The sequence below is a fragment of the Balaenoptera acutorostrata genome, chromosome 19, assembly GCF_949987535.1.
Source record: "Balaenoptera acutorostrata chromosome 19, mBalAcu1.1, whole genome shotgun sequence".
In the NCBI taxonomy this organism is placed as follows: domain Eukaryota; kingdom Metazoa; phylum Chordata; class Mammalia; order Artiodactyla; family Balaenopteridae; genus Balaenoptera; species Balaenoptera acutorostrata.
The window spans coordinates 27,331,103-27,349,297 of NC_080082.1; the positions used below are offsets into that span (position 1 = coordinate 27,331,103).

The window sequence follows — 18,195 nt, forward strand, 5'->3', positions numbered from 1 at the left end:
TTTTTTGGCCATGCCTCGAGGCTCGTGGGATATTAGCTGCCCAACCAGGGATTGAACCTGGGTCCTGGCAGCGAAAGCGCCGAGTCCTAACCACTGGACCGCCAGGGAATTCCCTCCTTCACAGCCTTTAGATGTTAACATGGAGAAGTTGGAACCCTTGTCATGGGACTCATATCAGAAGAGAAGATAAAGTTGAAGTGCCAAAGTATCAGGAATTCATTTTCTTGGAAGGTTGTTCAACACTTGTTTTGCTGGATTTGTGCTGTACCATAGGTAAAAAAATAATTAAAATAGGCTGTGATCACATCTGTTTCATGATAAAGTGATTCTGTTGTCCCTCTGTGTCAGCATTTGTGATACAAATTCTGAGCAAGGAGAAACTTTATGTCTTGCAAGCTCTTATCATCTATTGCCTTTTTGTATGTAATTGTGAATAATAATTATTAGATGTATGTAATATAGTGTAAAGTAACTACTGTTCATGTGAATAATATACTTTGAATAATACAGTTTTGGCTGAACACAACTTGTAAAAATTAAGAATACTTTGAATTATATTTGGCACTAAGAATGGACATTTTATTTTATTGTTTTAGTTTTAGTTTAGTTTTTTGGCCGCACTGTGCAGCTTGCAGGATCTTTAGTTTCCCGGCCAGAGATTGAACCTGGGGCCACAGTAGTGAGAATGCCAAGTGCTAACAACTGGACCACCAGGGAATTCTCATCTGTGTCCTTTTTTTTGTCTTAATGAGTATCTTTCCTGCACAGTTTTGCTTCATTCTTTTTAACAACTGCCTTGTTTGGATATACCATAATTTATTTAAGCAATTACTTTTTGCTGCACTTTCTTTTTGCTATGATACACAGTATTTCAGTCAAAACCTCTGTTTCCTTTGAGTTCTTGAGGCAATGTACATGGAGGGATACAGTCTTAATTGTGGAATTTAGGTTCAGGGGTAGTGTAAGAAACACTTTTTACAACATTGCCACTTTCAGTTTCAGAAAAGATGGTACCAGTTAATAATGTTGTTAACAATCTGATAAGTCCTCTGTTTTATGGTGTGTTCTCAAACTTGGATTTTTGCTAGTCTGATACAGAAAATATGCTGTCATCATAATATGAAGGAACAACTTGCTCTAAGAATTTATAGCAAGCAAGTTTAGTTACATATAATGGATAGATATAAGCACAATTTATCTTTAACTTCTCATATGTTATTACTTTAGAATAAACAAAAATACCTTGCCACATTCCCAAGATTCTCTTACTTTTTTTTTTTTTTTAAGGAGGATGTGGAAAAGGATAGCATAGGTAGAATCTTTGCTTTGTATGAACAAAACAGAACAAAAATGTAGGAACAGTGTAGTCTTTCTACATTGTTAATAAGTTATTAAAGATAAAGGCTTAAATGCCCTTACCAAGGAGCTTTTAATCTTCATGAATTTTCTTTACCTTACATAGTAAGTTCTGATGTTAATGAAAGTATGAGCAGATTTCAGATCATGAAGCTGTGGACAAGCTTAGCTCCTCGCATTCAAAGATTTTTGTTTCAGCAGTGGTACTTGGTGAATTCTTAAAAAAACTTGTGGTGTTTTTTGTTTGTTTGTTTTTTTGTGTTGTGATACAGAATAGTTCCTCTGACTCAGCAGGTTGTTGGAATTAAAATGATAAGCATCCAGGCTTCCCTGGTGGCGCAGTGGTTGAGAATCTGCCTGCTAATGCAGGGGACACGGGTTCGAGCCCTGGTCTGGGAAGATCCCACATGCCACGGAGCAGCTGGGCCCGTGAGCCACAATTGCTGAGCCTGCGCGTCTGGAGCCTGTGCCCCGCAACGGGAGGGGCCGCGATGGAGAAAGGCCCCCGCACCGCGATGAAGAGTGGCCCCCGCTTGCCGCAACTGGAGAAAGCCCTCGCACGAACCGAAGACCCAATACAGACAAAAATAAATAAATAAATAAATTAAAAAAAAAGAAGGGGCTTCCCTGGTGGCGCAGTGGTTGAGAATCTGCCTGCTAATGCAGGGGACACGGGTTCGAGCCCTGGTCTGGGAAGATCCCACATGCCACGGAGCAGCTGGGCCCGTGAGCCACAATTGCTGAGCCTGCGCGTCTGGAGCCTGTGCCCCGCAACGGGAGGGGCCGCGATGGAGAAAGGCCCGCGCACCGCGATGAAGAGCGGTCCCCGCACCGCGATGAAGAGTGGCCCCCGCTTGCCGCAACTGGAGAAAGCCCTCACACGAACCGAAGACCCAATACAGACAAAAATAAATAAATTAATTAATTAAAAAAAAAAAAGAAAAATCCTTAAAAAAAAAAAAAAAAAAAAAAAAAAAAAAAAAAAGAAAATCCTTAAAAAAAAAAAAAAAAATGATAAGCATCCTGTCATTTTTAGCTATATTGCTGCTTCAAGCTTCCCTTTCTAAATTTTCCTAGTGCAGGAAGGAATTTGGGTTCTGAGGCCCTTAACTTACTTTTAAGCTAGCCGTTCAAATACCTGAAACATACATCCTAAGATACAACTTTAAGACCAAACTATTGTATGATTCTGAAGCAGTACATAAGTAGTAAGGTGAATAGATGGGATCTTATAAATAAGTTGTAGATAGTGTGAGAAGAGGGATTGAAATTGTCAGATGAGTGTTTCTTTCCACAGACCCTAATTTTACTTAAGTACTTTTCTGTGGCTTCTAAAGGGAATAGTATAAATTATCATTGAAATTGATAGAGTAGAAGCCTCAAATATTATAGGACGTCTTGCTAAAACAACAACTTTTTTGTGGGGGTGGGTGGGTGTGATATATTTTTTTTGTACCAGCCCTACCTAATTTTTAAAACTTGGCATCTTTTATCAATAGTGGTTGAGACATCTTAATTTTTTTTCTTTTTTAAAAAAATTTTATTTATTTATTTATTTTTATTTTTGGCTGTGTTGGGTCTTCATTTCTGTGCGAGGGCTTTCTCTAGTTGCGGCGAGCGGGGGCCACTCTTCATCGTGGTTCGCGGGCCTCTCAGTGTCACGGCCTCTCTCGTTGGGGAGCACAGGCTCCAGATGCACAGGCTCAGTAGTTGTGGCTCACGGGCCCAGTTGCTCTGCGGCATGTGGGATCTTCCCAGACCAGGGCTCGAACCCGTGTCCCCTGCATTGGCAGGCGGATTCTTAACCACTGCACCACCAGGGAAGCCCGATCTTAATTTTTTTAAAAGATCCTTAGTGGTATTTCAGGTATTAAGATGGAAAGATGGTTATTTAACCCTTTTTAACCCTAATAAAAAATTAACTAATTAAAAATATCTTTTTTTTTTTTTTAAACAGGTGCCATGTTTCAGAACAGAGTAAGACCCCTGGTAAAGAACTGAAGACACTGTACAGACACCAGATATAGGCTAATTACAAAGAAAGCATTAACCTGCCTCTGAGGTGACTAAAGGGGAATAATGGTGATTTTGCGCCGGGCTCGGCCGCCTGCTTCCGCCCCAACCAGCAATGAATCTTGACTCGCTCTCGCTGGCCTTGTCTCAAATCAGCTACCTGGTGGACAATTTAACCAAGAAAAACTACCGAGCCAGCCAGCAGGAAATACAGCATGTAAGTAAACTAGTGAGAAAACAAGCACCATTAAAGGAATGAGTATGCAGTGAAAAGAAAATTGGAAATTTTTGTGGGTATGTTGCATGAAAAGTAACTTTTGCCCCTTATTTCAAGTGATTTCAGTTTAATATATAAAAGAGAGCTTTCACAAGGTTGTTCGGCTGTCACCATCTAACTCCAGAATGTTTTCATCACCCCAGAAAGAAACACCTGAATCCATTAGCAGTTGCTTTCCATTTCTCCCTCCCTCCAGCCCCTGGTAACCACTAACCTACTTTGTGCTTCCATGGATTTGCCTTTCTGGACATTTCATATAAATGGAGTCATACCATATGAGGCCTTTTGTTTCTGCCTTCTTTCACTAGCATAAGTTTTCAGGGTTGATCCATGTTGGAACATGCATTTAGATATTTAGGTTTGGTTCCACTTTTTGGCTGTTGTGAATATTGTGGCTGTCAACATTCATTTACAAGTTTTGGGTGGATGTTTATTTTAAATTTTGAGGATATATACCAAAAAATGGAATTGCTGGGTCATATGGTAACTCTGACTTTCTAAAGAACTGCTAGACTGTTTTCCAGAACACTGTATCAGTTTTCACTTCTAGGAGCAGTGTATGAAGGCTCTAGTTTTTCTTGATCCTCACTAATACTTGTTATTGTGTGTCTTTGCTTTTAGCCATTCTAGTGGGTGTGAACTGGTATCTCATTGTAGTTTTGATTTAGAGTTAATGATGCTGAGCATCTTTTCATGTGCTTAATTGTATATCTTTGGAGAAATTTCAGTTTGTCCCCCCACAATCTTTTTTTAATTTTTTATTATTTATTTGGCTGCGTCAGGTCTTAGTTGTGGCTCCAGAGCACATGGGCTCAGTAGTTGCGGCACTTGGGCTCCCTAGTTGTGGCTCGTGGACTTAATTGCCCCACGGCATGTGGGATCTTAGTTCCCCGACCAGGGATTGAACCCACGTTCCCGGCATTGGAAGGTGGATTCTTAACTACTGGACCACCAGGGAAGTACCCCCCACCACCAGGGAAGCCCTAATTTTATTTTTAAAATAGATAATATAGTGGGACTTCCCTGGCCAGTGCAGGGGACACGGGTTCGAGTCCTGGTCCAGGAAGATCCCACATGCCGCAGAACAACTAAGCCCGTGAGCCACAACTACTGAGCCCTCGTGCCACAACTGCTGAAGCCCGCGAGCCTAGAACCTGTGTTCCACAACAAGAGAAACCACCAAAATGAGAAGCCCGCACACCACAATGAAGAGTAGCCCCCGCTCACCACAACTAGAGAAAGCCCGTGCACAGCAATGAAGACCCACTGCAGCCAAAAATAAATAAATAAATTTTAAAAACTAGGTAATATATTAACCTGATTACTCTAGCTACCCATTTCTCCTACCCATAGGCAACTGATACTACCTATTTCTTAACTGTTCTTACAAAGATATTTGCATATAGAAAATAGGGAAATATTTCCCATCCCTTTTCATATGGTGGCATACAGTATAAACTGTTCTGCATCTTGATTTATTTAATTTATTTAGTTAACTAGTTTATCCTGGAAATGATTCCTTATCCATACACAAAAAGCTTCTTCATTCTTTTAAGGGTGCATAGTAAACCATGGTATGGATGAATCATATAGAATTTACTTCACTATTGATGACATTTAGGTTATATAAAATTTTTTTTTTTTTTTTTGCTATTGATGGTGTTGTTACAAGGTCATTTCTTGCATGCATATATCTGTCAGTATGTATGTAGGATAGATTCCTAGAAACTCAAGCTTGGGCAACTCTTCTGCTCTGCTCTCTAATGGAAAAGCTCAATTCTTAGAATTATATATTTCTATTTGATTCTTTTCATGTAGCACTGTTCCTCTGGTACATTGAAAAAGCAGGTGTGTATGCTTATGGAGTTTATTACATTTGATGCTGCTTTAACAAATTATAGTGCTTAAGTTCGTTGTTCTAATACCTTCAGTGGTCCTCTTACTACGGAACAAAGTCAAAGCTCCTCAGTAAAAAGTTTCAGGGCCCTTTAAGTCCAGTTCTAAATGCGTTTCTTGGAATTCTGTTCTTTCAAGAACCAAATCCAATACCACCTTGCCAGTGAAGACTTACTCTCCTTTTCCTTTATTTGGATTAATTCCTTAGGCTCATTCTGAAAGCTGTGTTGGTCAGAACGTGACCTAACAGTTTCATGCAGCTACTATTTAAACATCTGCTGTGTGTCACATACTCTTCTTGTGTGTGTGTGAGCTTTTTTTTCAAAGATTTAATAACATGTATACATGGGAGAGACTGAGGAAGACTGAGTAACTCCTAATCAACTTTTTACTGAAGTAAAATGTATATACCAAACAATTCATAAATCGTAAGTGTGCAGATGAATTTTCATAAAACGAACATAGCTATTAATAACCATGCAGATTAAGAAAATTGATACTAGCATCTCAGAAGCTGTTTTAGTTGTTGAACATATCACTTATGACCCAGCAGTTCTGTTTCTGTGTGTGTACCAAACAAATGCATATATACATTGATCAAAAAACCATATATTGTGATAGCCCAAAGTTGGAAACAACCAAGTGTCCATCAACAAGGTATACTAAGAAGCAGTGAGACTATTTTGTGGAACAACATGGACTGATCTTACAGTGTTGAGTGAAAAATGCTAAACATTCTGTCAGTTCAGTAATTCTGTGCACGGTCAGTTCTCTCATCATAGCAACCATTCAAGCATTTACAGTGTTCCAGGCATTATTTTTAATGTGATTTTATGTCAGTTCTCACATTCTTGTTACATTCATGCAGGATGCGTAGTGGGTAGTATTGTTCCATTTTACACTAAGGTTCAAAGACATTAAATATTTTTGCCCACTGGTACTCTGCCTGAAAGTGGCAGATGTGAGATCGGAACCCACAACATTCCTACGTTGAATCTCTTTGTAATTGTTCACGGAAGACAAAGAGGTAGAAGGAAATTAGAGACTCTGGATTGGAAGGTCATCTAGTCCCAAGTTTGACCCCCTGGCAGCCCCTACTATAAAACATCTTCCACTTTTTGTCAGAGTGGCCTTTCTAAAATGTATAGCTAATAGTCTCTTTGCCATTTTAAAATCTTTTGTGTGTCTCTGTCCAACTCAATTTAAAGCTCATACTCCCTAAGCTGGGCCTCTGTTGCTGTTCTTTGGAAGCAGATATGAGACATTTTGGAATGCAGGTTATTTATAAGGTTTCAACACCTGTAGGAGGAGGAGGACTGATTGGAAACAGAATTGGACAGAAGGAGAACTACAGTGGAAATCTTCATCAACTCCATGGGGAATTCTGGGATGGGTATCAGAGTTGTCCCATGGGGGGCCCAAATGGCTAGGCCTTCATATCCCTGTTGTTATTGTGTGAGGGCTCCTTAGGGAGGGCATGTTCCCTTGGGTAGTATGATTGTATCTTAGACATTGAAGGAGCTGATTGCTGGGACACCTGCAACTTTAACTTGAAGTGGGAAATATGGTGGCACTGTCTGAATTTACGCCAGCAAGGCTCTGCGTGATCTGGTCAATTTAATACTATATTTTAATTGGTATGATCATCTTCCCTACTCCCAAGACCTCATGGTGTGGGACTGTCCTTTAGTTTATGTCTCTTATACCTAGCATTTAGTAAGTGTTCAAATGCAATTGGAATGAAAGAAGGAATAAATTAATAAGTAATTAATTTTGAAGGTAAATGTTAGAATGCTTGGTTTCAGCCTATGGCTGAGGTTTTCAGTGTCTACAGATATTCTTTAGACAAGTGTGTCCTCAGTGCTACCTTTGCAGATAGTCCCCTCTCTTTTACTTTTAGAATGATTAGGAATTTAGAACTGGGATGGGAGCAGGGTTCTAGTTCTTGACTCTGTCTTGATTTCCTTTGGTGATATGTAAAGGCTTATTGCAGTTCTTAGATGCCTAATATATTTTAGTGCCGTACTTTTTGGGGCTTAGACTAATAGGTTGGCTAGGATTGTGTTCCCTTTGTTATTTCTCCTACTGACAAGTGGAAAGAAGGAATGTTTATTGAATGTATTAGATGTATGAGTTCCCTAAACATGAACAACGAGCTAGTTAGTATTACCATTTTATAGATGAAAAAACAAGTTTAGAATTTAATTTTCCCCCTCAGTCAGGATTTTATGATGTTCTTTAGAGGAGCAGTCCCCAACCTTTTTAGCACCAGTGATGGGTTTCATGGAAAAAATGGGCGGGGATGCGGGAGGGAGAGGGTGATGGTTCAGGCGGTAATGGGAGCGATGGGGAGCGCAGATGAAGCTTTGCTCCTTGCCCACTGCTCACCACCGCTCACCTCCCGCTGTGCGGCTGCTACTTCGAGGCCCAGGGCTTGGGGACCCCTGCTTTAGAGAGTAACTCCTATAGTTGTTCTTTTCTTTAAAAATATTTGTTGTCATTATTAAAGAAATTATATAAGTAAAATATAGAAAAATCAACTCTGGTTTTTCTACTCAGCTTTTTAACACTTTTGAGTATTTTTTGTCTTTGCATTAGAAGTAGTTTATAAAAACATTTTATACTGTTCTTTAAATGATAGTCTCTGTAAATATAATTTTAAAACATTTTATTAAAATTACAAATTTATTTCATTTATAAAAATATAATAAAATAAAAGTTAAAAATTAAAATTTATTACATAAGTAAAATTTATATTAAAATTAAGTAAGTAAAATTTATTTATACTACTCACACACACGAGTAGTATAATATAACCCCCATGAATCTATCATCTACCTTCATTTGAAGTCATGACCAATCTTGTTTCATCTAACCCATTCTCCTCAGTTGTTTTAAAGCAGATCCCAGTTATAATTTCATCTGTTTATATAAACCTAACCTCAATACTGTTATCACATCTTTTTTTAAAAAAGCACAGTAATTCTTCTTAACAAAATTGTATTGAAGTATATTTGATTTACAGTGTGTTTCTGGTGTACAGCAAAGTGATTCAGTTATACATATGTATATTATTTTTCATATTCTTTTCCATTATGGTTTATTACAGGACACTGAATATAGTTTTCTGTGCTATATAGGAGGATGTTGCTGTTTATCCATTCTGTATAATAGTTTGCACCTGTTAATCCCAAACTCCCAATCCTCCCCCACACCCCATCCCCCAGCAAGATAATTCTTAAACATCAAATATCCAGTTAACATTCACATTTCCTCAGTTTGCTTCATAAAAAAAATTTAAAAGTTGACTTGAGTTACGACCACCCCCCACCCCTTTCCTCAGTCTGTTTGTTGCATTGGCCCTTACTAAATCTCTTTTAAAATCTATAGGTTTTCTCTCCCTCTATTTTTCTCGCAGTTATTTTGTTAAAGAAATCAGGTTGTCCTGTAGTTACCCACAGTCTGAATATTGCTGATTACATTCCTAGCGTGGTATTTTACATGTTCTTCTGACTGTTTTATTTCCTGTAAATTGGTAATTAAATTTGGGAGCTTAATCAGATTAAGGTTTTTTCTCCCTTAGGACAGTTTTACAGGTGGTGGTGTGTACTTTAATTAGGTTCATGATGTCTGGTCATCTCTATTTTTGTCATTTTTAGCAGGCTTTGTTCATTGCCTGGATTCATTGATTTGTTAGGGATTGCAAAGTGGTGACATTCTAGTTGTTAGGCGTTTTTTATTAGTTGAAATAGTTCTGTAAAGGGAAACTTGCCCTTACCAACTGTAACTATCTGGTTGCCCGAAGTACAGTTTATATAGGAAGGGCTTGATTCTCTCTCTTTATTTGCTGATTTTCAAAATGATTTGTTTCCTAGCATCCTCCAAATATGACCAATGAATGAGTTTTTTAATATTAGGAATTCATGTATTTTTAACATATTTGATGTGTTTGAATTCATTGAAAGTATTATTGATATTCATCCATTATCCTCTTTGGCCAATGTAAACTTATTCATGTTGGCTTCTGAGTCCTTTTGACCGTATTCTTTTTTTTTTTAAAAGAAATTCACGTTCTTTTATTTATTTATTTATTTATTTATGACTGTGTTGAGTCTTCGTTTCTGTGCGAGGGCTTTCTCTAGTTGCGGCAAGTGGGGACCACTCTTCATCGCGGTGCGCGGGCCTCTCACCATCGCGGCCTCTCTTGTTGCGGAGCACAGGCTCCAGACGTGCAGGCTCAGTAATTGTGGCTCACGGGCCCAGTTGCTCCGTGGCATGTGGGATCTTCCCAGACCAGGGCTCGAACCCGTGTCCCCTGCATTGGCAGGCAGATTCTCAACCACTGCGCCACCAGGGAAGCCCTTGACCGTATTCTTATTCGTCGTCTTTGACGTGATTCCAGAAACTTGGAAACTGAAATATTCCAGACTCGTATGTTTCTTGCTTCAGACCTGGAAAATTAGCAATTTCTCTAAGAGGTCTTGGTTTTATTTTACTGGGAAATGGTATTTAGAGATTACCGTCTCTTGTGTTAATAAATGATTAAGACCATTTAGGTGATACAAACTTTATTTAACATTTCATGAAGTGGACAGTCTTACTTCAGAGAACTGCAAAATGGGCAGAAGACATGAACCTTTTATAGGATAAAGAATAAAGAACAGGGACTTCCCTGGTGGTGCAGTAGTTAAAACTCCATGCTCCCAACGCAAGGGGCATGGGTTCGAACCCTGGTCAGGAAACTAAGATTCCACATGCTGCCTGGCATGGCCAAAAAAAAAAGAATAAAGAAAAGACAAATAGAAAATATATGATTGGCTGGGACCACATAGTCAACCTTGTTAGGGGTTAGATAGGGGTTAGAACACCCAGAATTGGCTTGATGTTTGGGAATTGGCTGGCTGAATATACTGTGTTTCTGGTCAAGTGAAACATTTACGGGGACTCCAGAGTTATCTAAGTTTTGGTTTGCTGATGTTACACCAAGGGCAGGAACACTCCATTTTGGGCCTAGAAAGTTATTTCAACACTTGTATTGTTTACTGATACTCAGTTGGCCATTATTAGGCATTTCCGTGGACAAAGCTAAGGAGAAAATACACCATGAGTTCATACTAATACTTCCAGTTTAATTTCAGGACCAAGGGATTTTTATTTCAATTCATTACCTAAAATCTGTCTCTCCTTACTTCCAGTGCAGAAGATTCCCGTTTTCAGTGAGGAAAAGTCATTTGTTTTATTCCACACTTCACAGTCAAGAGTCTCAGATTATCTGTGACTCTACTAACAGCACTGTGATTATGGAAAATAGTTTACCTTTTTTTGGTGGGGTTGGTGGGGGAGCTTGTAAGGTGTATATCTCACTAGAGATGTAAAATCAAGTTACTGTTTTAAAGTCATTTCGAATAGTTCTTCTTGGCATAGTTATGCCACACCACCAACTGGATATGGAGTTTGGGTTCATTGTTTTCATATTATTTTCAGTATTTGCAAAGTACTTTTAATAGTAATCTAATTTTGCTTGATACCATGTAAAATGTTTATTTCCAAAGTCAAATCTATAAAATGACTTTGATTAAAAGAGTAGTTTATGCAATGAGGTATCACCTCACACCAGTCAGAATGACCATTATTAAAAATAAGTCTACAAATACTAAATGCTGGAGAGGGTGTGGAGAAAAAGGAACCCTCCTTCACTGCTGGTGGGAATGTAAATTGGTGTAGCCACTATGGAGAACACTATGGAGGTTACTTAAAAAGCTAAAAATAGAGTTACCATATGATCCTGCAATCCCACTCCAGGACATATATTGACAGAAAACTCTAATTAGAAAAGATACATGCACGCCCAGTGTTCATAGCAGCACTATTTACAATACCCAAGACATGGAAGCAACCTAAATGTCCATTGAGAGATGAATGGATAAAGAAGATGTGGGGTGTGTGTGTGTGTGTACACGCACAGTGGAATATTAGCCATAAAAAAGAATGAAAAAATGACATTTGCAGGAACATGGATGGACTTAGAGATATCATATTAAGTGAAGTAAGTCAGAGAAAGACAAATATATGATATCACTTATATGTGGAATCTACAAAAATGATACAAATGAACTAATTTACAAAACAGAAAGAGACTCACAGACATCGAAAACAAACTAACGGTTACCAAAGGGGATAGTGGAGGGTAGGGGGAGATAAATTAGGAGTTTGGGATTAATAAATACACCCTACTATTATATAAAATAGGTAAATAACAAGGACCTGTATAGCACAGGGAACTATACTCAATATCTTATAATAACCTATAATAGAAAAGAATCTGAAAAAGATAAATATATGTAACTGAATCACTTTGTTGTACACTTGAAACTAACACAACATTGTAAATTAACTATACTTCAGTTTAAAAAATTGTTTTAAAGAGTTGCTTAGTCTTATTAAAAATGTATTATATATTGAAATGGATTGAGTACTTGCAGACTGTTCTTTTACTTCAGTTTTTATATTCCTGAAAATATCTTTTATTTTCATACATTTTTTTTTACCATAGATCATTGTCAGAAGATTTGTCTCATTTGGAACTCAGGTGCCGTTACCTGAGTTCTTTCATGCTTGAGAATATCTTTCTTGTTTTTATTTGAAGTCCAGTTATCACTAGATATATATATTCCCCCTAGTTTTGCAAATATTGTTCCCCATTATTCTTTCAACAGCATCAGTTGCCAAAAGCTGCCTATCTTCCTTTGTCTCTCCTCCGTCATGCATTTTAGGTGACTAACTTTTCCTGCCAGCATCTATTCCTAACCTCAATATCCCTATGAATTTCCTTTTTTTAAAAAATTAATTAATTAATTAATTTGGCTGCGTTGGGTCTTTGTTGCTGCGCATGGGCTTTCTCTAGTTGTGGTGAGCGGGGGCTACTCTTCCGCTGCGGTGCACAGGCTTTTCATTGCTGTGGCTTCTCTTGTTTTGGAGCACGGGCTCTAGGCGCACGAGCTTCAGTAGTTGTGGCACATGGGCTTAGTTGCTCCGTGGCATGTGGGATCTTCCCGGACCAGGGCTCGAACCTGTGTCCCCTGCATTGGCAGGCGGATTCTTAACCACTGCGCCACCAGGGAAGTCCCTGAATTTCCTTTTCATTAGAGTGTATTAACTTCAAGTGTATGCTGTAGTATTGATTATTCTGCATCAGCCTTTCTTGTGCTATGGTATGGTATACCTTTCATTCTTCCAACTCAAATGTTTATTTCAGGGATATTTTTGTTGTTTTCTTTGAATGTTTTTCTTTTCATTTCTTGTGGATTGAGGTATTATATATTGATTATTAAGTTTATTAAGTTATCTTTTCTGTAAGATTTTTGCTTTGTTTCTTAAGTGCCAAAAGTTTGCTTTCATTTCCTTCTGTTATGTTGTACTTGAACCTAGTGTTTTGTTTTACCTTTTTGAGGACTTTCCTCTTAAAAAACAAAAACAGCTCTTATAATCTCTTCAGGGATATGGAATACTATTTGTCTGAACTCTTCTGTTTGTTTATTTGTGTAGGTCTTTTGTTTGTTTTAAATTTAAAAAAAAATTTTTTTTTCTGGGTGGGGGGTAAGTCTTTTGAAAAGTATGTTCTTCACTTGTCTTGTTTCTTTGCTCTGTTTTACAGTTTCTTCAAGTAGGTTCCAGGCTGAGTCTTTGGATTTTTGCTTGTCTTTGAATCAACACATTATTTACTCACATATAAACCATCTTGGGGATGCTTGAGGGTGGGGAAGTGTGTTGGGGTAGTCTGCCATGTTCTGTATCTAGGTTTGGTAATGGTTACCTCTTCTTCGTTACTCTGCTTCTCCAGGATTCTCCTTTAACTCGATGGTTTGCTTACAGACATTAAAAGTAGCATCTTGAGCTTGGTTCCCTCAGCTCTGTCTCCTTTGCCATTTTCTAATTTCCATATATTGATCTGGGTCTCTAAATGGACAGTCTTCTTTCATGGCTCATCTGTGCTCCAGATTCATCACTTGAACAAAGGATAACTATGTGTGTTTTGGGACATTCATCAGTCCTAAACATTTTTATTTCTGGATTTATCAGTCCCAAATAGAAACCTGCATTTAGCCTGTCATTTGAGGTACTGAGAATAAGCTATCTGACATATCTCTCTGGACCACTTCTTACGTGAATGTTTTGTTGAAAATGGATTTTTTTTTTTTTTTAATATGAGAGGCTAGAAAAAAAAATATATGAGAGGCTAGAATAGGAAAAAAGTGCTCTTAGTTCAACCATCTTTTACTTAGGAGTTTGACAGTTCTGTGCCTTTTGTGTTAAAAGTAACCCTTTATGTTTACTGCAAAAATTTTTCATGTTCTTTTCAGTATGTTAAACTGTTTTGAATAGGTACACTATTTTTTATAAAGTAACCCAAAGCATTCATACAGGTAATACAGTAAAAACCTGGAATGACTATTTTTAGTGGTTAGAATACGTACAAGTTTAAGAAATACGAAGATCCTACATTATTTGTGTGGATTATATATATGTTTACGTACAATCCAATTATTCCAATTACTATAACTAATCATTGTAATGTAGTGAGTTACTGTCTTCAATTTTAAATTTAAAAATCTGGTACTTTGTAATTATATAGAATCTTGGGCCTCTGAGATCATCTATTAGACTAGATTTAGTATTTTTCTTTATATAAATCTTGTTTTTATGTGAAAATCTCTATAGATGTGGTTTGTTTTTTTTTCTGTTTGTTTGGGGTTTTTTTGGCTGCACCAGGCAGCATGTGGGATCTTAGTTCCCCAACCAGGGGTTGAACCTGTGCCCCCTGAGCTGGAAGCCGAGTCTTAACTACTGCACCACCAGGGAAGTCCCTATGTGGGTTTTTTTCTAAGCTGTTTTTAGGAGCTGGGGTTGATGGCACAATTCCTCAGATAATTGCTGCTTTATCAGTATTCTACCCAAAGAATGACTTTTAAAGTGTTAATAGAGGTAGGGATTTTTGATGTTTCTGACTGTGGAAATTAGTTGACTACTTCATTTACTCATTACCATTTGTGGACAACCTTATTAGGAGTATCTTTGTAACAAGCTAAAATAAACTGTTTGGGGCTCTTTTTCTGAGGATTTAATATTTAAGTACCCTTCACATAATTAAGTCTTTATTCTTCCCTTATGTGTGCTCTCTAGGCCAAATAGTGCCCCATTTCCTCAACCATTCTGCATGATTTTCTGAATCTCTATCATCCATTGTGGATGCACTATTTTTTAATGTTCCTCTTAATATGTGACTCTTAGATGAGAATATGTTACTCTAGCTACAAATCAGATTATCACAAAAGTATTATAGAATGAATGCCTTTGATAAAGTTACTTTATTTTTAATAGCCAAAGATTTTGCTATCAAATTGTAAGGTGTAGTTACGTCACTAAAAGGGTGTTGATTTTGCTAGTCTCCCCTGCCCAGTGGGTGTAATGGTTTGAATCTAAGGGAAAATGTATGAGGCTTAATCTTATGGGATCAATGAAATCTTATTTCAACATCTTTGCAACCCAAGATCATGTTTTTAAAATACCACTTTAGTTTTAAAAGAAAACAGTTGCTCCTAGGAAGGGTAGCATGGTATCACAGGAGGAATATTTCATTCACTTAGCAGCCATAAAACACACTTTCTGATTCTACCACTTATCCAGCAAATTATATGACATTTGTCTTTAGTCTTTGCAACCTTGATTAAAAAAAGAAAACAAAACAAACCTTGTCTGTAATAACATGGTATATTACATGTATTATATGTATATACTTCTTAGGGTTGTTGTGAAGATTGAGTTGTTGTAAAAGCAATTTTAAAATTATAAAATGTTACAGAAATAAATGCTAAGGATAAGGGATATTCATAAAATTTGCTGATCCTAGTTAAAACAAAAATTTCTGGGGTTTTTTTGGCCATTGACAGTCTCTTGGAATGTCTTTCCATTTTTTAGGTTGGTGTAAGAGTACCAGTTAAGTCAGTATGCTAATTAACCATGATCTGGTTCCCTGACTCCTGCTTGCCTTTTTTCTGTTACTAAAATCCTTTATGTATTGTTTACCTTCTATCTCAAATGCTCTTCCTTCAGTTGTATCTGTGGTTGTCACCTAAATATTTTAAGTCTCACTTTACATGTTATATCTTTAGGGATGGCCTCTTTGAGGTATACCCCCCCCACCGTCCTGTCAATATCATATAACCCTGTTTTCTTCATGAGTTAATATTATCAGAAATTGTTTGCCTGTACTTTTCTTCTTCCGTGAAAATGTACTTCATGAGAGCTGTGGAACCCATTGGTCTCCTCTGCTGTTATATTTGCTGTACCTTGAATGGTATCTAGCATGTACTCAACAAATGTTTGTTAAGCCAGTTATTCTTGTTCTTTTGAGGGAGAGGTCTGGTTGGTTGGAGCATAGGTAATTCTTCTTAATTAATTTGAATTGGCTCTTTAAGATAATGTCTTCAGTGTTCCAGGGGATAGGAAAAAATAACCTATGATTATATAGATTTTAACTTTAAGATGTCTGAGGCAGTGTAAAGCTTGGTCTTACTTAACTCTCACATGTTCTGGATGGGGAAAACTGAAACTGAAATAAGTTAACTTAGCTGGCTGTGACATAATTATGATACAGTAGAAAGAGTATAGACTTTGGAGTTGGACTATGAATACCAGACTCCTAACTCATAAACTATTGGATTTTAGGCTCATGGAGTCTGTTTGAAGTGTCCACTTTCTCATCTATAAAATGGGAGTAATTTTTGGCAGAGTTGTTGAAGATTAAACCAAGGAAGCCCAGTCACATTTTTAGGCCAAAGTAGGTAGTTAAATATTTTAAAATTTTAGTGCGGCATTTAATAAACAAATGATTACTCTGCACATACATTGTGCTAAATAAGCTCTTTTCCTGACCTAAATGTGAACTGAACACAACTACATAAATTCCCTTTTCTCATGCAACTTACAGTCAAGTGAGACATAGACAATAAACAGAAATTATTGGGTGGTGGTAAGTACTGTGGAGAAAAGTAAAGCAGGATGAGGGGTGATGGTGGGGCAGTTCATGTTGCTATTTTAGGGATGGTAGTTAGGAAACCTCTGACTGATGAGGTGGCTTTAGAGCAGAAACCTAAAGGAAGTGAGAGAACAAACTGCATGTAGATATCTAGAGTTTTCTAGTTAGAGGGAATAGCAAGTACAAACATTAGTAAATTTGAGGAACAGCAAGAAGCTCAGGGCCAGTACTGATATCAGACCAGTTCCTTTAGGGCCTTGCCCTATAGGCTATTACAAAGAGTCACAGTTGTGTTAGATTTCAGATTACACTTTTTAGGGGTAAAAACAACAATGGATAGAAAAAGTGATGCTCTCATGAGTCCAGTTTGTTATAAAATTGTTGCCTTACAACTTAAACATGTCATTTGTGCTGTTGTTTGGTGTTTTTGGTGTAGAGGTTGATCAGAGCACACTGTTACATGGGGCTAATTACTGGTAGTTCTTCTTCTCTTTCCTGCTAGTGCCTGTAGGAAACACTTAAAAAATATTTAATTATAAAATATTGGTCCCTCCATCTCAATAATTCCTAGAACTCTTGTTCCAAAATGAACAATTAATGTAATTTGGGATGTTGTCCTAGAGATGAATTTTTTTAAAAAAATAAAAGAAAGTCACTCTTAGCAAACTCATATTTTTGGTCTTTTTAGATTGTGAATCGGCACGGTCCTGAGGCAGACAGGCATTTATTACGCTGCCTATTTTCGCATGTGGATTTCAGTGGCGATGGTAAAAGCAGTGGCAAAGATTTTCATCAGGTATTTGGGGCTTACATAGTATATATATTCACTTAGATCTAATTGTTCCATGAATTGCATTTTGGGCATAGCTGTGTAGCAAACACATATAGGATCCAAAAATAATCTTAGCTGAATGGCTAAAAGGCAGTGGGACTTTTCCTTTTCTTGTCCTTCTCTTCTCCTGCCTGACTGCAGACCATTACAGCTACTTAGTTCAGGCTTAGAGAGCTGGGAATCAGACCTGCCTGAAGGAAGCAGGACTGTGGGAAAGTCCAGCTTGACAAGTAAGTAAGGCAGAGAGAGGATCTCTTCACCTAGTTTGAGTTTCTATGGTTTGATTCTCAACCTGGGAACAGTTTGTCATGGTATTACTCCTTACAGTTATCTTGTCAGTGGACTTTCTTCTGTAGAGGTTTTGGTTTAACACTTGTTGCTAATAGACTTTGGTAGTTTCAATAGGATTTTTAAAGAGCTGATGTAGAAACAGTATACAGTATCAGGTTACCCTTTAATGTTCTGAGCAATGCTGCTTCTATTTGTGCAAGAAGATGACTGTTAGTGCTAATGAAAATTCATTTGTTATTTTTAAAGACTCAGTTTCTGATTCAGGAGTGTGCGTCACTGATTACGAAGCCAAATTTTATCTCGACGCTGTCCTATGCCATTGATAATCCATTGCACTATCAGAAGGTTGGTATTCCTTTTATCTTCAGTGGTCCTAAGAATGTGATCTCTTATTAGGTTTTCTAAAAAGACCTTAATCCTTGGTCTCATAATATCATATTTTAAATAAAAAATTTCAGATACTTTCTTTGGAGTTTTTGTAGCTTTCTAACAAAG

The 18,195-nt window shown here is 37.5% G+C and overlaps 1 protein-coding gene across 7 annotated transcripts in view; it reads left to right on the forward strand.

Annotated features, from left to right (window-relative positions):
- CNOT1 (CCR4-NOT transcription complex subunit 1) overlaps positions 1–18,195 on the forward strand; it is a 105,476-nt gene that overhangs the window by 24,958 nt on the left and 62,323 nt on the right. For all 7 annotated transcript variants that reach the window (XM_057534330.1, XM_007198038.2, XM_057534336.1 and 4 more), the window contains exons 2-4: positions 3,314–3,586; positions 17,266–17,373; positions 17,947–18,045. In XM_057534330.1, coding sequence (XP_057390313.1) covers positions 3,485–3,586; positions 17,266–17,373; positions 17,947–18,045 — 309 coding nt within the window. In that variant the 5' untranslated portion in view covers positions 3,314–3,484. The remainder of the gene's footprint in view (positions 1–3,313; positions 3,587–17,265; positions 17,374–17,946; positions 18,046–18,195) is intronic.